The 21,236-nt window shown below is 41.8% G+C and overlaps 1 protein-coding gene across 1 annotated transcript in view; it reads left to right on the forward strand.

Annotated features, from left to right (window-relative positions):
• Positions 1-18,739, forward strand: part of HS6ST2 (heparan sulfate 6-O-sulfotransferase 2) — a 384,980-nt gene extending 366,241 nt beyond the window's left edge. Inside the window, exon 3 of the mRNA XM_007517016.3 lies at positions 15,575-18,739. Within this exon, the coding sequence (XP_007517078.1) occupies positions 15,575-16,439 (865 nt within the window). The 3' untranslated portion in view covers positions 16,440-18,739. The remainder of the gene's footprint in view (positions 1-15,574) is intronic.
• Positions 18,740-21,236: the final 2,497 nt, after the last annotated feature.

Consider the following 21,236-nt stretch of genomic DNA (forward strand, 5'->3'; position numbering starts at 1 on the left):
GCCAACGTGTTCTGTGCATGGTAAAGGACAATACTAACTAAAGGTGAAGTGCTACCAGGCTTCAGTGGGGAAATATTTGAGGAGAAAGGACCTTCTTCACCCTTTCAGAAGATACTATGTTTGTTTGTTTTTAAATTGTATTAGTGACTTAATACTGATTTACAAAATTACATGGTAACAGGGGTATAACTCCACACTGTTCCCACCGCCAGAGTTCTTTTTTTATTTATTTATTCATAAAATGGAAATACTGACAAGACCGTGGGATAAGGGGGTACAATTCCCATCACCAAAGCTCTGTATCCCATCCTCTGCCCTGATAGCTTTCCTATTCTTTAACCCTTTGTGAGTATGGACCCAGGGTCATTATGGTGTATAGAAGATGGAAGGTCTGGCTGCTGTAATTGCTTCCCCACTGAACATGGGCATTGGCAGGCCAATCTATACTCCTAGCCTGTCTCTCTCTTTCCTTACTGGAGTGGGGCTCTGGGGAAGTGGAGCTCCGGGACACATTGGTAGGGTCGTCTTCCCAGGGAAGTCCAGTTGACATCATGGTGGCATCTGGAACCTGGTGGCTGAAAAAGAGTTAACATATACAGCCATACAAGTTGTTGATTAATCATGAACCTAAAAGCTGGAATATTGCAGATGAGGATGCGGAGACTCTATTTTGGAAATAGCTAGTAGGTCTATTTTAGGTAGATTCCAAAGGGCCCATGATTTTATTAGTTTTTGCCTGAGCCTGACATCTGATATGTAAGTGGACCCAGGTTATTGTCTGGGGAGATGATTTCATGGCTGGAAAAAAGGGCTAGAAAGCTAGATTAGGGAAGATGGTAGCTCCTAAATATGGGAAAAGTGTATAAATATTGTTGACTGTAAACCCCATCGATTTGCTCTGGGGCCCACATTCAGCATAGGAGCCTATGGAACCTCTACATCCCTGTAGGTCCAAACTTGCATTCTGTGGTCATCAGTAGGAACATTCTGAGTTGCGCCAATTTCAGGACCCATCTTCTCCAGGTGGTAGGAAGAGTATGTTATCCAACCCCCCTTCGGAGGATGGAACATTCTCTACCATTGTTGATCCACATTGAGGACAAAGTCCTATGGGGACTCCCAAAGGGGTCCAATACGTTGATCCTGATGGAGATGACCATTGATAATGGAGAGAGAGACCTCTTCGAGTTCTAGGCTCATTGTGTTTGCCTACCATCAGAGTTCTATATCCCCACTCTCTCCACTGTAAGCTACATTAGTTCTCTTAAGGTTGAAGATAAGGGTTAACTATTATTTCTACAACTATTTATCTATATCTTATATATTTGCCCATTTTTTCTATGGTTCCATCTTCTCTTCCTTTCCTTTTATTTATTTATTTATTTATTTATTCATATTTTATTTTTAACCAGAGTACTGCTCATCTCTGGCTTATGGTGGTACAGGGGATTGAACCTGGGATTTTGGAGCCTCAGGCATGAGAGTCTCTTTGCATAACCATTATGATATCTACCCTCCACCCTTCTCTTCCTTTCCAAGTCACAATTACACCTATTACTACATCCAAATGTCCCTTCCTTTTTTTCTCTTTTGTCCCCGTGTGCTGGTGGAGTTGGAGTTCAGAGCCCACTTTCTATCTTACCAGAAGGCATCATGTTTATAATAGTCTCCTCTTTGGGTAATTCTAACACTGAGGGCCCAAGGAACTCTAGAAAGGAGCACCTAAAATAGTATTAGGAGCACCGGGGCTTGCTTGACTTGGGGAATAATGACCTTGAAGTTTGATTAGTGGTGAATGACCTGGTGGAAGGCCTGATATACATTTAGGTGGGAGAGGGCAACAAGGAACATCTCGTTAATTCCAGGGTTTCACAATAGATATTCCACCAAATGGCCCCTAGTTACTGAGCCCTATGCTGAGAGAGAAAAGTTGTTTCAGCAATAGTGACCTTTTAGTTTTGACTGGTTGGGAAGAAAATAATGTGAAAAATGGACTGACTGTTCAGACATTCTTTGAGGGGAATTGATGTACAAGAGAGAGTAGTTGGAAAACACTGACGTGTGGTGGGTCATTTGGATTCTCATCCTAGACCTGCTGCTGCTGAGTTGTGGACCTTGGACTCAAGTTTTGAAGCTATAAAACGGTAATTCGGTTTCTTGCCCTTCAAACCACCAGGGGTTATGTGAGGAACTAAAGCTATGAAAATGGTGTATACCCTTGGACCATCCCTGCTCTTTCTTTCCTTCACTCAGGCACTGAGGGCAGTGGACTCTTTTCATCAGAACACCTTTCTGGAAAACCACCATGGGAATGAGGGGCATCATGTAGAGCGATCATCTGTGACCTTAAGTCCAACTTGCTGCAGGTCATTACCTCTGAGAACTGACCTCAGTTCTGGGGAGAAAAGGCAAGCGAGGAAGGAATGCTCTGTGTGTAGCTCAGGCAACATGTAAATGGATCTCACTTCCTCCTGACCTGCCTTCAGAGCAGATAATCCATGGTCAGGGTCAGTGCTGTCCTGAAGCTCTGGCCTAGGTTGGAAAAATCAGAGCCACACATCTCTACCACCCTGACTTTTAGTTCTTCTTGTTCTTAACACCAGGAGAACAAGTGAGTTTCTTTGAGAAGGGCTGCCTCTTCCAGCAGCTGACATTTGTTTGTCAGTCTCCTTGATCTCAATATTCTGAAACTTCAGAGAAGAGTCACTGACTCTGCTACAAGTGACTATATGACGCAGAACAACCCCTGCCATTCATTTCACTAAAAAGATGTGTTTGCTAATTAAAGAGAGCGAGATATATATATCTCGCACTGATTAAGAAACTGGTGCTAGAGAAAGGGCTCCCCATGCAGGGCTTGTGGTCAAGGTTTCAGTCCCGAGTCCATGTGGGAGATGTCACAGCACCAGAGGAAGCTCCATGTCTTTTTCGGTATCTGAATGAAAAGGTGATCCAAAACAGAGAAGCTGCACAGGTGTGAGACTCTGGCTCTGCAAAGATACATCATCTGGTTTTTGGTTTTTTTGGTTTTTTTGGTAGTTGTTCTCGCCTATATCGTGAAAAATAAACCTCAGGTGCACAGAGCTAATAGAGCTCTTGTAAGCTTTCAGAATTGGCAACCTTTAATTCCTTCTGCTGGAGCTTTGGAACCCCTTCCAGTGCTCACTGCAGTGACTTTGGGGTCTTGTTTTAGGGAGTGAAGTGGGGTGTGGCGGGGTAGGGACAGGGTGGGGGCAGGAAGTCAGTGCAAAGGGTTATTTTTTCCTTCCTGGTGCTGTAAAGAAAGCAGACTGCCTGGTTCCTCAGCTCTGGCTGATTTCCAGCCCTGCCCACAGCACAGCCCCAACTATCCACCTTTGCAGCCCGAATACCTGCAGCAAGCACAGTCCCAGCAGAGAGCGGCTCTGGCAATTCTGAATGGCTTCAATTCTTCCCAGTTTCTCTTGGTGGTTAACGAGGTCTACTTCCCCCACAAAAGCCAAGGTTTGCACTTCATCTCCCTCAGCACCTTAAAACACTATTAGAGGTCCTTAAAAATCAACCCAGGGCCTCTGAGAAGGGCAGCCTTCATTTAAGGAAAGGCTTTTCCCTGGTGCTGGTCTGGAACTAGCACAATGCTGAGAGCAGCCATTTATCTTGACTAGTTTTCCTCTAACGATATCTCCAAGACTCACTGGGGAAGACTGCTCCCCACCCCCTACCCCTCCAGCAAATACACAGCAGGCCCAAGTGACTGAGAGCAACTGGTTATGGCCTGCTCACAATTACCTTAAGTGATATTTATTGACTGCCGACCATGGGAAAAAGCCCTGTTACTTGATTCCTTGTCATGGTGGAGGTCCCTCAAGTAATGAATCCATGTGTTTCCGGATGTCTCACAATCTGGAGATGGCAGGAGAGCCAGATATCTGGTTTCCTGGTTGACTGGGAAGCCTGGGGTGCACTCCATCTCCAACTCAGAGCTCTGATCCTTTCAGCTTCCTTCCCTGAGGCTATGTAAAGAAACCACAACCCCTGTCCCCATTGAGCCAGACCCTCCTTTGACAGTTTGGCATGTATAATTACCTCCTACTTTATGTGTTTGAGAACCATCAGCTTGGCAGGAAAGGTAGTTCAGCAGGTAGAGTGCAAGCCTGAGCCCAGGAGGTCGATTCCTGATACCACAGTAGTGCACTTGTCTCTTCCTCTCCCTCTCTGTGAAATTTAAAAGCAAATACAATAAATACAATATTTTTTAAAGAATCACTTGATTTATTTTAACTGGTTTTGACCTGATAGATCTTTTTTTTTTATTTTTCTGTTTATAAAAAGGAAACACTGACAAAACCATAGGATAAGAGGGGTACAACTCCGCACAATTCCCACCACCAGAACTCCATATCCCCTCCCTTCCCTTGATAGCTTTCCTATTCTTTAACCCTCTGGGAGTATGGACCCAGGGTCATTATGGGGTGCAGAAGGTGGAAGGTCTGACTTCTGTAACTGCTTCCCCACTGAACATGGGTGTTGGCAGGTTGATCTATATTCTCAGCCTGTCTCTCTCTTTCCCTAGAGCGGTGGGGCTCAGAGGAAGTGGGGCTCCAGGACACACTGGTCGTCTGCTCAGGGAAGTCTAGTTGGCATCATGGTGGCATCTGGAACCTGGTGGCTGAAAAAAGAGTGAACATATAAAGCCATACAAATTGTTCACTAATCATGAACCTAAAGGCTGTAATATTGCAGATGAAGATTTGGGGTCTCCGTTTTGAAGATAGCTAGTAGGCCTATTTTAGTTATATTCCAAAGAGCCCATGACCATGCTATTTTTTCCCAAGCCTGACATCTGATATGCAGGTGGACCCAGGTTATTGTCTGGGCAGATGATGCCATGGCTGGAAGAAGGGTTAGAAAGCTGGATCAGGGAAGAAAGCTCCCAAATATGGGAAAGGTGTATAAATATTGTTGACTATAGACCCCATCAATATGATCTGGGGCCCATATTCAGCTTAGGAGCCTATGTAACTTCTGCATCCGTGTATATCTGAGCTCACATTCTGTGGTCATGAGAAGGAACATTCAAAGCTGCCCCAATTTCAGAACCCTTCTTCCTCAGGTGGTAGATAGAGTATGTTATCCAGCCTCCCTTCAAGGGATGGAACATTCTCTTGAGGGCAAGGTCCTATGGGGCCCACAAATGGGTCTAGTGTGTTGTTCCTGATAGAGATGACCAGTGACAATGGAGAGAGGAATCTGTTCAAGGTCTAGACCTATCATGTCTTTGTAGAAATCTCAGGACTCCCCAACTAGGGCCTCAGCTGATGGGGTGGCCTGATAGTGACTAAAGAGCCACCATTAAAGTATGCCAGTCTCTTGCCCTTATTCAGCTTTTGTAGTCCTTACTTTGATAAGGTTAGCTTTGGAGTGACTGAGGAAAGTGTAATAGGAAGTAGGTGAGGATGGTGTCTAAGTCTAAGTAGACACTATTTCACTATGAACTTTATGGTGTCTTTTTAGGTCTCTCTACTTGCTTGCTTCATTTATTGACTCACTGCAGACTATTGTGCACTTTTGTTTTCAGGTATATATTTTGCCCTAATTTATGGATACATGTGTACATATGCCCTATCTCATGGGACCTGGTCTATCTCTATGTTTTGGGGCTTTGTTAGGAAATGAACCACCTTAAATGTAATTAGAGAATCCTATGAGAAAGGAAAGGTTTCACTCAAGTGATGAGGCTGAAGGGTTGACATTCCACACCTGCCGTCTCTGGACACAGTCTGATGTGAAGCATGCTGAGGTGGTACTGGTTGAGTTGATTAGGTTGGCATCAGCGGATGCAGTATCATTTGGTATGAATTGAGGGAAGCATGCAGGAAAATGAGCCCCACCCTAGAGTTCCAGGACTGGGGGAAATATGGGCTTTATAGAGGAAGTGGGAGGTTTCTGTTGTCTTAGGGTCCAAGAAGTTATTGCTATAATCAAATCATTTGGCAACTGGGTTAACTTTGAATTTCCCATTGTTAGGATTTCCTGTATCATACATGACATCACCCTAATTTATATTCTTTGACATTATTTATATATACCTTTGTCTTATAAAGTAACGCCATTGGTTGCTTCTTTTCACCCTAGTCTAAGCTTTTAGAAAAGTCTACATTTCAAAGAACAAGTCATCAGCGGGGTGGTGGCATGCTTGGTTGAGCTCACATGTTACAATGCACGAGGACTCAGGTTCGAGCTCCCAGTCCTCACTTGCAGGGGGAAAGCTTTGCAAGTGGTGAAGCAGTGCTGCAAGTGTCTCTCTGTCACCCTCTCTATCCCTCCCTTCCTCTCGATTTCTGACTGTCTCTACCCAATTAATAAATAAAGATAATAAAAAATTTAAAAATGTTTTTTAAAATAACTAAGAACAAGTCATTATTAGAAATGTATTAACAGTTTGAGGTCACTGTTAAAATTCAGTCTGGTTACACGTTTGAAGTCTTATTAAGTGCTTAGATTGAAGGAACATATACTCAGTCTGTGCATTAAAAAGTTTGATCTTAAATCTGCTGTCAACCAGAAAAAGGTGTAGGGGAGAGAGGGTGAATGTCTGGTTCACAGGCCATATAAATCGAGTGGTCTGGTCTTGCAAAGGCAACCACTGGCAAGATTCGAAATCTGATAAATATAGAAGCTTTTATTTTTCCATAGCAACAGTAAGTGCTAGTGTGTGTGTGTGTGTGTGTGTGTGTGTGTGTGTGTGTGTGTGTGTGTGTGTGTGTGTTACCAGAGCACCACTCAGATTTGGCTGATGGTAGTGTGGGGGATTAAGCCTTTAGGCTTTGTGAAGGACAGGAGCTAAATTTCTTTTCAGAGAAGCAAATATCACCAGGGCTCACTGTTTGAGGAATCCAACATCAAGTTTAAATGTCTGTACTTGTCAAGGAAGAAACGTGGTTTCACTGCTTGTGAAAGAAGCATGACTTTAAAAGGCATTCTTGAGTATCCCTCCGTAGCATACAAAAGTCAACCTTCAGTTAGCCAGGGAATCAATGAATGAATGTGTTAATTAAGGTATTAACTTATATTCACAGAATTGCCCCCTTTGGGTAAGATGTGATGAAATCCAGAAAGCTCTGGAAGAATGATGTTTCTAGTTTGCTGGAGGATGAGCCCTTCATCTTCTTCCAGGTTGCATTTATGTCCTGTTGATGCTTTGGAGGGACTGGTTATGTCTTGCTAAGGCATATGCTCGATCTATTTAAAGAACTGGTGCAAATCTTGGCTGTCTTATCAGTTTAGATCAAACACTGCTCAGCTATCAGATCAGTGGTCTCCCAAGGATCAGTACTGCTTCCTAGGACTCATGAGTTGTCCAGGAGACTTAGGACTACTCTTGAACCCACAACATCAACTTAAAAGGGAATGCAGTCTAAAGAAAACAGGGTTGGCACTGCTGTGACAAACCCACTTTAAGTGAATGTGCCTCCCTTCCCTCTTCTCTCTAGATAAGCACAACTGTGAATCCACAAAGCCATTTTGACAAATGTACCCAAGCCAGCCTATCCAAATGAGCATCACCCACTTCAAAGGAGTCCTCTCTCAGAAGCCCACACTTCTTTTATGAGACTGTTGTCACTGCAGATCATAGCATGTGATCAGAGTGGAATTCCTTTTTGGGGACTACCACTGTGAGTCACACAAGAAAAGCAGTTAACACAGCGACTCCAGGGCTTTGAGGGATCCAATCCCGTTGGACCCATATTTGCCTTTTATTCAATTAACTGTACTTGTTTTCAGTCTGTGTTCATATATTAATGTTGTTTGATCAGAAAATCATCATCCTCACTTTCACTAAGTGGTTTACATGCAGCGGGAGGGCCTGTGCATTTTGCTAGACACCATTAACTGAGAAAGTAAACCAGACCTTTGTATGAATCACTCAGTGGCGTGCAGAGTTTATACTGTTTGCAACATTTACTGAGGCTCACCAGCCAGTTCTTAATTTTTTTCTCCTGTTCTCCATTACTGCAAGTGTAAGATATGCACAAGCTGAGTTGTTGGAAAAGTCATGACACATTTTTGCATAGAAAAATACAGCATGATTTTTTCTGACAATCCAACACACACACACACACACACACACACACACACACCCTAAACTACAGGTATAGTAAAATGTTCAGTCCTATTGATTTGGGCTAAGAATTTGTTTCCTTCCTTAAATTAACTTTTCATTGATCACTTCTATGACCTTAACTTGTACAGTTTTGCTGGCCTTCTTCCATTAAAAAATGACTTTGATATTTATTTTTCCCTTTGAGAAGTGCAGGGGAAAACCTTCTGGTGGCCTTTCAGTGGCATCAAAGGAAAGTAAATGTTTGCAGCATGGGCCTCCTAACTGTATTCAGGCAGCGTTCTCTGGACTCTCACTGAACAGAAATGGCCATCTCTCTCTGGGTTTGTCTGAGAAGTCCAGCTAGGAGTTCAAACTTGCTTTAGGAGCTCACTGCACAAGCCCACATTCTGGGTGTCCCCTGGGCTCTCTATGATATCATTGATTCTTGAGGCCACATGCCTAGAACAATGCTTCTCCAACTCAAGCTGGCATATGCATTAGGAATTCCTGGATAACCTATGAAAAAAATGCGGCTGGTCAGGCCCCAACCCCTGAGGATCCAAGAATATGCCTTTCTCACAAGCTCCTAAATTAGAGGCCAGTGCTGCTGCATCTCAGCCCTCAATTAGAGAACCAGTTCTTTAGTTTGGTCATGGAGGCAGAAGTTTGGGGCTTGTCTCCCTGCACTAAGATGGGGGAAAACACTAGTTCTGGAGTCAGAGATAAATGGGCTCAAATGTGTGCATAGCTTTCAACATCACTCAGAGTCTGATCTCATATCTTTTTGTTGTCATTATTTCTCTCTTGGGAATGGGGGTGATAAGATCTGTTTCAGGGGATGGCAAAATAGCTCGCTTGGATAGTGCACTGCTGTGCATATGCACAGCCCAGATTTGAGTCCAGCCTCCACCACATTGAAGGAAACTTTGGTGTTGTAGTCTCTCTTTCTTTCTCTCTCTCTCTCTATCTCCCTCTCCCTCTCCCTCTCCCTCTCCCTTACCTCTCCCTCTCCCTCTGTCGAAAACACGATTCATGGTATTTGGAGGCAGTTAATGTGTAAGTGCCTGATACAAAAGCACCCCCAGTATTAGGGAGTGCCTTATCTTAACAGTCAAGTGTTTTCTTTAAAATACATACATTGATTATAGACAGAGAGAAAGTGAGAGGGGAGGGTGAGAAACAGAGGTACAAAGAGTCAACCGCAGCATTGCTTCACCATTCATTCCCAGTGAAAGTGGGAGCCGGGGCTTGAACCCTGGTCTTTGTGCACTGTAATATTTGTTCTTAACTAGGTGTACTATCACCCGGTCCAACAGTCAAATGTTTTACATATGCCAAGATTAGTGACCTCTTTCACGGCTGATTTATTGTGCTATTCTAAACAACTCATAGTCACACACACACACACACACACACACACACACACACACACACACACACACACACACACACACACAATGGCTACTGAAAATACAGGCTTTCAGTCTAGGAAGATTTCATACAGTTAGATTAATTCCCAAGGGTTATTGACAACTTGTGACTTGAGGATAAATTGTTCCACATCTCAAGATCAGGAACTTTATTCCCCACCCTCAAAGTAAAGGCTTTGGCTTTAGATGATTTGCAGTTTCAAAGCTTTCTTGGTCTCATAATTCTAAGATTCCGTGTCTTAATTAAAACTCAGGTATTTTTTGTGAAATAATCTCTTATGGGTGGGGAGGGGAGTGTCATTCTTCTTTGTACCCATTCTCTTACTTTTAATATCCGTAAACTTAGCAGCTGTCTTTCAGACTGGGTTGCAGTACAGAAAAAGAACACCTGCTAAATATAAGTAGTTCTCTGTCATCAGCAGGTTTACCTCTCTCTGAAATGCCCCAACCAAGTATAAGCTGGCATATCTGTTATTTCATAGTGACATCTAGTGGCTTTTCCTTATCAAAGAAAAACATAGACATTTCCCTAGTAGCTCATCTGAAGCCCAACTGGTTTTGATGCAGGACATTAATTCAACAATCTTTCATTAATCACTTGCAGTACGTCAAACATTCTAGCAGGCCCTGAAGAGCATGTGTTGATGAATGACACACTGTCACTGTCCATAGTCCAATGGGGGAGGCAGATAATCTCTGCATAATCATAACACACTGTGATAGTACAGTGGGAGAAGAGCAGGGCAGTCAAATAGAGTGAAATCTTCTGGGAAGCTCAGGAAAGACCACGGGAGGTTTGGTGGAAGAGATAAGCTTTGAGTTGAATTTTCAGATTTTCCAGATGCCACAAACCTACTCTCCCCTGCACCTTGTTGTTTTGATCAAGGCCTATGTGGACATTGCTGAGAGGCATACATGACGTGGTGAAGATATAAAGGGATATAATCAGAATCCAGGCATGTTTTGACAGGCTTAGATCTGGTTTCAGGTAAGAAAGCATTCAACAAGATCACAAATCAACTTCATTGGTCCAGCACAAAGTAGATTGGGCTTCAAAATGGTGAATGTGTAAAATATTGAAGGATTTTTTTTTTACTATGTATTAGTGATATGTCCTGTCTGGCCACAAAACTGATATGATCAGAGGCCACACTGAGAGAAATAGTCTCAAGAATGGGGAATGTCTATCTCCACTTGTCACTTGTCAGATCAAGCCTAGAGGGTATGTTCAGCTAAAGTGGGATGCTTTCAGAAGCAAACTAGAGGACAGTGAGGGGACCTAAGGAAAGCAATCTAGAGAATAGTTGAGGGGGGCCAGGTGGTGGCATGCCTGGCTCACTACACATAGTACAAAGTGCAAGGACCAGTGCAAGGATCTGGGTGTGAACCTCTGGTTCCCCAACTGCAGTAGGGGACACTTCACAAGTGGAGAAGCAGGTCTGCAGGTGTCTATCTTTCTCTCTCCCTCTCTAGCTCCCTTCTCTCAATTTCTCTCTGCCTATTCAATAAATTGGGGGAAAGTGGCTACCAGGAGCAGTGGATTGATAGTGCCAGCACTGAGTCCCAGTGATAACCCTGGAAGCAAAAGAGAGAGAGAGAAAGTGAAAGAGCGAGAGAATAGTTGAAATGCTTCTTTACTTTTTGAATTTTTTTATTATCTGTATTAATTGGATAGGGACAGCCAGAAATTGAGAGGGAAGAATGTGACAGAGAGAGAAAGTCAGAAAGACACCTACAGCCCTGCTTCACCTCTTGTGAAGCTTTCCTCTTGCAGGTGGGGACTGGGGGCTCGAACCTGGGCCTTTGCACACTGTAACATGTGCGCTCAACCAGGTGCGCCACCATCTGGCCCCTGAAATACTTCTTTAGCATAAAGAAAAAATGAACCCTCTAAGTACTTAAACATTCTCTCTAGATGTCTGAAGCTACACACATAGAATTAAAAATCTGTCCCCAAGCAGGGTCTCATGGTCTGAAACCACTTGCTGATAACTCCACATTTTTTTAAGGGTAAACTTGTTTTAAATTGAGGAATGTTCTTTTACGACACAATTGTTTTCTTAGAGGTACAATTTCACACCATATGTTCATCAGAAATGGATTTCCTCTTACCCACCTCTAGAGAACCATCTTCTTTCATGGACACTCAGCTCCCAACACCCTTTTTAACTTAGCCATTCTCTACCACAGTATTTCCAGATCTGCAGGTATAGACTGAGGATTTCTTTATGGTTCCCTCTGTCTCATCACTTGCTTGGAGTCTTAAATCCTGCATATGAGTGGAATAAATCTGTCGCATATTTATCAGCTGACTCTGAGTATTTGACTTACCCATCCTATCAGCTCTCTTTTAGGGATGCCCCCTAGATCAGCTCACACCACCAGAAAGATATCTGGAAAGCATCCTCCAGTTAATCACTTTCCTCTCCCTTATATCCATTTTGTCACTAAGACTTCTTAAATTTACTTCTCAACAATTTCTCGTCTTTTGTCTTGCTTGATGAGGTGAATCCCAGCTAACTTGCTCAATTCTATCTCCAAACCAGATACATCATCACGACTCTAAACCTATCTCATTTTGTCATGTCTCTGCTTGAAACATTGTCAAGTCCTTCGTGTTGTCTGTGGAACTGAGTGTGAACGCTTTCATATGGCGTCTGAAGCCTTTCACAGTTATGTTCTTGGCTATCTTCAGCCTCAGTCCCCGCAACTGCTCCTTAATTCCCAAGAAGAGGTTGTCATTGTCCTTCCTCTATAATTTGCAGGTTAATTTTTACATCATACTCCATCTCTCTCTCTCCTAGCTTTACCTAGTTCTTCCTTGTTTTTCAAAATGAAGCTACAGAAACTCTTCTACGATTGCTAGGCTAGACTAAAAAATGATTGCAAGGTGGTTTCCTTGCACCTTCTACTAGTCTGGACCCTTGAAATACCCCCCTTAGACTCCTTCACCCTAACCTTATCAGCATGCCTAGTGTCAGGGCACACTAGGTGTTAGAGCTAATGAGTACCACCTTCATTCTGTGCCAATTTGCCTTCCAGGTCATAGTCCAATGGGGTTTAGTTTTGTTACTCTGTACAGAAATACTGGTACTCCGACATCTCCTATTAAAAAAAACATTTTAATTATCTTTATTTATTGGCTAGAGAAAGCCAGAAATTGAGAGTGAAGGGGAAGATGGAGAGGGGGAGAGACAGATAAATCTGCAGCCCTGCTTCACCAGTCTCAAAGCTTTTCCCTTACAGGTGGGTTCTGGGGGATTGAAGCTGGGTCCTTGCACATTGTAGCATGTGCACTCAACCAGATGTGCCACTGCCCGCCCCCTCTCCAACATTTTCTAGTATCTCTTAACTCGAAGTAATCACCATCTTGGATCCTTTGTTTAGTAAAACCTTCCAAGGTGTGACCCTTACCTACCCCAACCCCACACTCCCAATGCACTATACAGTTCAGGGCACTACTGGACATTTAGGTTTCAGCTGATCTTTTCTTTTTTGTCTCTGGGGTCATTTTGTTTTGTTTTGTTTTGTTTTAAAATGGCACCTACTGTTCCTAGGTGAAGTAATTTGGGTGTTTGGGTATGTTTCTTCCAGGAAGAGGCCTGCTGGCAATCACTGAATTCTAGAGCTATGTCACTTGAGTTTAAGGACCTAGGGGAGGGAGGAAGGGAGAGAGAGAGAGAGAAAGAGAGAGAGAGAGACAGAGTCAGAGACCAGGTGGTGGCACACCTGGTTGAGCACACATGTTTCAATATGCAAAGACCTGCATTCAAGCCCCCATTCCTCACTTGAAGAGGGAAAGCTTTGTGAGTGGTAAAGCAGTGCTGCAAGGGTCTCTCTGTCTCTATCCTTCTCTATCACCCCCTTTCCTCTTGATGTCTGGCTGTCTCTATCCAATAAATAAATAAAGATGAGAGAGAGAGGCAGGAGAGGAGGAAGAGGAGGAGATGAAGAAGGAGGAGGAGGAGGAGGAGAAGGAGAAGGAGAAGGAGAAGGAGAAGGAGAAGGAGAAGGAGAAGGAGAAGGAGAAGAAGAAGAAGAAGAAGAAGAAGAAGAAGAAGAAGAAGAAGAAGAAGAAGAAGAAGAAGAAGAAGAAGAAGAAGAAGAAGAAGAAGAAGAAGAAGAGACTGAGGCTATCCACCTTGAAGTGCCCCTATCGTAAGAAGACCTTCAGGTGATAGTTATTACATTGCCATGGCATTGAAGACTCTGAATATCCTCCTTCTCACTCTCTCCATGTAAGAATCAAAAACATTGATTCTGGCACTAATGCAGCTGGTTGGATTTGATCTGCTTCCAAGGAAATGCGAGGAAGAATTTTTAGGAAGGGTGACTTCCATTTTGCTTGCCAGTGCACTCTAGGCTTTGCCAGAAGATGTCACTGTAGGCTTAAAGCAGCAAAACAGATTTGAGAAGGAGGGAGGGTTGTCAGCTAAGCATGAAGGTGACTCCATTAGGGGGCCTTAAAACACCCAGCAGCCCCCATTATAATGCAGGTCTGGAAAAGCCAGTTGAAAGATTAATCCAAATGTGTCACTGGACTTCATAAATTTCTTTTCTTTTCCAAATAATCCCACTAATTGGCACTAAGCTATTGCCCCTGGCCTCACATAAAGGCTCAATAAGTATGTAGTGAATGAGGAAGGAATTAATACTAAAACTAGAAGGAGACGGAGGTAACCCATGGAAATAGTAGTCACCTTTGTTGGTAAAGGTCATTGGGAAGCACAAGTTGTTACTCAGTAGCACTGGATCTTCAGAGAGACGAATCTCAGTGGCACCAGCAAAGTCAAGTCCTAGGAAAAGTAGTAACAGAAATGATGGTGGACTTGGTCCCCTTTCAGAACTCACACCTGGATTCTTCTGTGTCCCATGCTTGTTGACTGCAAATATATGTATTGATTGGTTTAAAAACCCTTTTCTATGATTGCTGTTTCTTTAATTTCTTTAATTTTATTTATTTATTTTGGATAGAGACAGAGAGAAACTGAGAGGGTAGGGAGAGATAGGGAGGGAGAGGAAAAGAGAGACACCTGCAACACTGTTCCACTACTCGTGGAATATCCCCTTCACCTCACCTACCCAAAGGTGGGGGCCAAAGACTTGAACCTGGGTCTTTGCACATTCTGACATGTGTGCTTTACCAGATGAGACACCACCTGGTTCCTTCTGTGGTTTTTTTTTTTTCAAGGCACTTGTAAAAATACATCCAGAGTTTGTGTATTATGAGGAATGACTTTTCCAGTTCCCAACTCTCTTCTCCTCTTATCCCGAATGGTTTACCAAATAGTATTTAGGGCCTCCTCAGTGAATACGATAGGTCACCTAGGTAGGGTGTCTGCTTGATGATGTATGTGACCCAGGTTCAAGCCCTGCCTCCATGGAACTGGGGGGGGTATCTTCAATATTGTGGTGACTACCTTTTCCTCCCTCTGAAATTTCTCTCTTTCTCTCCTCCCCCTCTTCCTTTCTATCTAAAACAAAGCAATGAAGTACCAGTGACACCCCCAAAAATTAATCAAATGAGTTCCTAAGCTTCTAATTTGTGGTACCCAAAGACCAAAGTACAAAGCTAGATTAGATGGGATGAGAGTTAGAGTATAAAATAGAGTCCTTGTTCTTGAAAATGTAGCGATTTCAGTGGGGGTGCAAACAAATCATAGCAGCCTGGCATCAAAGATGTGTTAACAAAGGCTGACAGGAGAAATGCTGTGGTCACACAGAGGAAAATGAGATGACTATCAGGATTGGAGTTTCTCTCAAAAGGAAGATAGTACCTAGGCTGTGACGTGAAGCATGAGTAGAACTTCCCAGGCAATGAAGGAAACACATCAGAGGGTAGAAACACCTTGTATAGACTAGAGGTATAGAGAGTAGTCCCCAGAGTGCTCACAGTGTTAGAAACCCAAGATCTGGGGGAAATGTGTTCTCGGGAGATAACAGCCACCTTTCTTCCTTTGCCTGCCTCACTGGCCAGTCAACATCATATACTGTGCAATTCTCTCACTCCACTTGTGTCGCTCACATCCCTGACATCTTGGTCTTTGTGCTTTGTCCATAGGAATTTCCACTACATCACCATCCTCCGAGACCCAGTGTCCCGCTACCTGAGTGAGTGGAGACATGTCCAGAGAGGGGCCACATGGAAAGCATCCCTGCATGTCTGTGATGGAAGGCCACCAACCTCTGAAGAGCTTCCCAGCTGCTACAGTGGTGATGACTGGTCTGGATGTCCCCTGAAAGAGTTCATGGACTGTCCCTATAATCTTGCCAACAATCGCCAGGTACGCATGCTCTCTGACTTGACCCTGGTAGGCTGCTACAACCTCTCTGTCATGCCAGAAAAGCAAAGAAACAAGGTCCTCCTGGAAAGTGCCAAATCGAATCTGAAGCACATGGCATTCTTCGGCCTCACCGAGTTTCAGCGGAAGACTCAGTATCTGTTTGAGAAGACCTTCAACATGAACTTTATTTCACCGTTTACTCAGTATAATACCACTAGGGCCTCGAGTGTAGAGATTAGTGAGGAGATCCAAAAGCGTATTGAGGGACTGAATTTTCTGGATATGGAATTGTACAGCTATGCAAAAGATCTTTTTTTGCAGAGGTATCAGTTTATGAGGCAGAAGGAGCATCAGGATGCTAGGCGGAAGCGTCAGGAACAACGCAAATTTCTGAAGGGAAGGTTCCTTCAGACCCACTTCCAGAGCCAGAGCCATGCCCAGAGTCCCAATCTAAGTCAGCACCCAAATCTGAATGCTAATCAGAATGTGACGCAGAGTCTCTTTCAGAGTCTGATTCAGAATCTGACTCACAACATGAGTCAGAATGCAACCCAGAAGCAGAACCCAGGTCAAGAGCAGAGTGATAGCAATACCAGCAATGGTACCAATGACTACATAGGCAGTGTAGAGAAATGGCGTTAAATGGCTCCAAGGGCTTTCACACAGTTCTCCCAAAGCGCCAGTAAAAGTATGGCAAATTTTAAATAGGAGAGAGTCCAAACACTTCCTGCTTTCTTCATGCTTGGAAGTTGGAAAGCAAAGTTAAGATGTTGCCTTTACAGTTGCCTTTCAATTAAATGTTACACTGTGTGTGGGTAAAACAAACTTCGATATGTAATTAAATTGTCTTTTTTTTTTTCTTTTGGTTTGTTGAACTATTTATAAAACCCAAATGCCAAAGCAGGCTCACCATGAAATTGCTGTTTAGATATTTTCTGAAGTTCTTAAATTAGTCATGGAGACAAAAATGAAGTCATGCAATGTGGCTATTTGACTTATGGTTAAGAAAACAACTTTAAATTATTCATGATATACTGCTAAAACTAAATATTGAAAGTAGGCCCCTTTTTTCCTGGGACAAACCTGAGTATCTGAGTATGAACACACACACACACACACACACACACACACCCACAAAGAAAGAAAGAAAAGAAAAGAACTTTAACTGAACATGAATCCTTTAATTTTCTTTGATTTTTAACCAGTAATCAATTTAAATATAGTAATAACCGATGGTAAATTTTGACAAACTATGGTAAAGAAAAAAATTCTCTCCCAAATATGGATAGTGTAATGTAGAAATATTGGCTTTTAAGGTAGAACAGAACTCATATCTTGTTACTTAAGAGATGTTTAAAATTTTAACCTTTTTCTACCTTCTACTCTTTAAAGGTTTTAAACAGGGTTAGCTCATATGAAACAAAACATTTTTTGAAGTGGAATACCAATGTAAAGGTCTAATTTCCAGACATTTTCTGGGCACTGTAATCTCAACAATTCTGGAATCCTTTGGCGCTTGCTTCACATTCATTTTAAGGCTTCTTCCAATTGTGCTCATTTCAAACAAACCCATTTATAGAATCTTTCTTCATAATCTAAACGGTGTGTTGCTGAATTTATTGTGATATATAGTCCTAGATTAAAGTCAGGACTTTCTTTCTATAGAATTGTCTTATCAATGTTTGTGTAGTGAAGTCCTTATCAAAAAACTGCTAAACCGGATAACGTATCTCAAAATATTACTGAAGTTCTTCTTGGTCAGATAGAATTGAACCTGAATGTGAAGTATTAACTTTTTGTACATTTGTATTGTAGAGTTTCCAGTTGGGCTGATTATTTCTAGCCCATTTGTTCTTTTTTTTTTTTTTTTGACAGATTGTAGACAATGGTGAGAGAGAAAAAAAAAAAGATGGTAGAAGAAAAATTTGGGTAGCCATAGCTATTCACTAACACCAAAAACTGTACCTCAGTACTTTGAGTTAGCCCTCAGTCAGGTTTTGCTAAGAGAAAATGCAGAACAAGATTCTGTAATGAGGTTGCATATAAGGAACATATGAGTTGGGGAAAGTAATACAGTAGTGAAAATCTACACAGAAACTTTTAGGATATCAACTATGAGTTAAGCAGAGCACAAATAATTATACAATGCGCTGTACTATCAAGCATATCATTCTGGGCAGTTTCCATTTTATGGCCCTTGTTATACTCTTCTAAGGACACTAGTCCCCTCAACCCCTGCCCCATTATCCTCAAACAAGGCAACAGGAACACAGCAATTATGTTTTCAAGAAGGACATGATCAGAAATGTGACCACAAAAGCATGTCTTATACAGTCTGCTCATTTGCATGATCACTTATAATAATATGCCCACAAACTACACAACAATCCGAGTATTTAAGTTTAAAAATAGATTTCCTTGACTCTGCACCTATATAGCTTAATTTAGCTCTGACTGACAGTGTTGTAGGCCTGGGAATTCTGAGAACTGGAAAACTGAAAGGAAGTTAAAAAATTAAACACGCCTTGAAGTCCAAGTGTTTTTGAGTGAAACTATTTTGTGTACATTGTGTTTTTTTTAAATAAATATTCTGTAGATCCCTGTGGTATTTCAGTTTTGTTAGTTTTAATTGATAATGTTTGCTCTTAATACTGATGTGTACTGCTGGGAAGCAGGACAAAGCCTGAGCCAGTGGAAAAGCTTGTTAGAGAAAAGCATTGTGTGTTGTTGCTGTGGTGTGCATGGTTTGCAGAGATTAAGTGCATTTTCTCTGTCTATACTGATTACTGTATATAGGGGATATTATAAATATAGAATTTGGTCACCATCATGTAAATCCCATGATTTCAACTGTAAACATCTGTCCAATGGTGTAGCTTTACAAACCATTTACTGATTTTTGTGTAATTTAATGATAGATTCAAAATAAAGTTTAAATTACAGCCTCTGAGTAATTTTGTGATTTCAAGGTTTGGAGCCACGAGACATTTATGACATTACAACAGAATTATCGTTTCTCAAGGATTTTTTTCCCCCTCTGGGTCACCAACTGTTTAATTAAAATGCCCCACTGCAGTTGTAGTCTACCATATTAACAGGGCCATATCTCTGGCTGATTTCTTTTGGGAGTCCATATATTTTTTAAAAGTAAAAACAAAGTTGTTAATAATAGACAAGATTTTCTATAGGTATGATTCAGTCTGTACTCGCAGAAATTGGGTGTCCCAACAACAAAAGGTTATTGCTTATTGTTCTGGAGGCTGAAATGCCTGCATCTGGGGCACCAGTGTTCTTAAATTTGAGTAAGGACCCTCTTTCTTGCTGCAGATATCTGTCTTCTTCTGTACCCTCACATGACAGGACTGATGAAAAGTGGTATGAAATATTTAGTAGATGGTGCTTTAGTAGAGTTTTTTTCTAATGCAACTTATTCATTCTGCAATGTTTTCTGGGGTTACCATGGTTTAAAAAACATTGAAGTAGTTATTAAACATCTGGAAGCATGCAGAAAGTTTCTTATCTATCCTCTGTCCACAAGACAGAAGTTAAAGGAAAGCACTGGAGTGTTAAAAGACTTTGAAAGCTATAGATACAATATACTCAATGTATGTATTTTTTCAGAACAAATTTACAGTTGGCACTATAGATAGTTTTAATTTGTTCGAAGCCTTTTCCAAGAGTAATTTAGCTATCACTTTCATGTGATTCGAGCGAATAAAGCTGCAATGGTGAGGGGTTTAACTAGATGCATCAAGTAAACAACTTGTAATTCGAAAGCTTTGTCCATTGATTGAATATTGAGCATTAACTATGTGACAAAGATCCTGATTGCATAAGAGACTCATAGCCTTGCGGAGGAAAACATGGAGGACAAGAACTTGAAATACATAGGAGATCAATATCTATTCCTCTTATCCCTTACAGAGAGTACTTTTGGAGAGCAGACTACACTTACTGAAGTGGATAAAAAGTAGATCTACATTGTCCTTCAGAACAGAAAATTAAGATGGGATGTTATAAAATAAGCTGTAAGCAAGAAAGAACTGATTGACCTAGTAAGAGTCTCAATAGGAGGCTGACTCCTATTGACTCCTATAAGTAAGAGCACGATGGTAGGAGTTACAAAAGAGCTATCACTCTTGAAGTAATGATCTCCTCACTCAGTGGTAGCTAGATAGGACAATGTAGCATAAAAAGCATCATGAGGCAGACTTGAGACAACTACATTTTCCACTTGACCAAAGCGAGGATGAAACCAACAGAGTAGCCCAGGTTGGTAATACGTAACTTACCGATTTCTTGCACTGTCCCGAGAAGTTCCTCCTTTGCCATTTCACTGCTCATTACACTGAGCAAACAGAGATAGCTATACATTAGTGCACAGACACTGCAAGCCTAATGTCCCAGAAGCCCTAGCCTTGATCACTGGCACCAACATGTGCCAGAACTGAGCATTGCTCTAGTCTCTCTAGATTTGTCATTTATTTTCTCTGCCTCTATCTTGCTTAAAATTAATTAATTAATTAATAATTACACACTGTGTCCTATAAGGGCTGCACCAGTTTGCATTTTCACCAGCAGGGTACCAGAGTTTCTCTCCAGTATTTGCCATTTCATGCCTTGGGGCAACATATGGAAAGTCCTTACATAAGAATGGAAATATCTTATCATTCTGAACTACCACTCTTAAGCATATACCCCAAAGAACGTGGACGGCTTATAGAATAGTTCATTTGTGTAGCGCACTGTTTGTTGTTGTTATTGTTGTTGTTTGTTTTTACCATGTGCTGAACCCAGGTTCAAATCCAGTTCCCACTGCTCTAAAGGAAGTTTTGGTGCTGTAGTCTGTCTCTCTCTCTCTCTCTCTCTCTCTCTCTCTCTCTCTCCCCATCTTAAATAAATAAATAAATAAATAGCATTCATGGAAAGAAACAAATAATATGAAAACACTAATTTGAAGGGACATATACACGCCTATATTCATGCTGCATTCATGATAGCCAAGGACAACTGACTGAACAAAGAAGTAACGGTATATCGTTCAATGGAATACTATCCTGCAGTTAAAAAGATGATATTCTATCCTCCAGGAGAAAATGGATAGAAGTGAAGTAAATAAGGAAGTGAAAGACTGCCACCAGATGCTATTATGGTTTTGCCCATATGTGAAATATATATATTGAAGCACATGAATTTGCAAAAGGAAAAAAAAACGAGTAGCTTAACTGTTTTGGAGGCTTTATGAGAACTGTGATGGTTACTTGAAAGGGGAGGCACAGAATTTTAGTGGTGGGGGCTATATGGAATTCAAATTCTATAATCTTATGATCTTGCAAACCACTCTTGAATCACTAACAGAAATAGATACAAAACAAAACAAACAAACAAAAAAAAGATATTTGGTAGAAGAGCTTTAACAAGAGATGAAATGCATGCTGG

Source organism: Erinaceus europaeus, chromosome X (assembly GCF_950295315.1).
Source record: "Erinaceus europaeus chromosome X, mEriEur2.1, whole genome shotgun sequence".
NCBI classification, from domain to species: Eukaryota; Metazoa; Chordata; class Mammalia; order Eulipotyphla; family Erinaceidae; genus Erinaceus; species Erinaceus europaeus.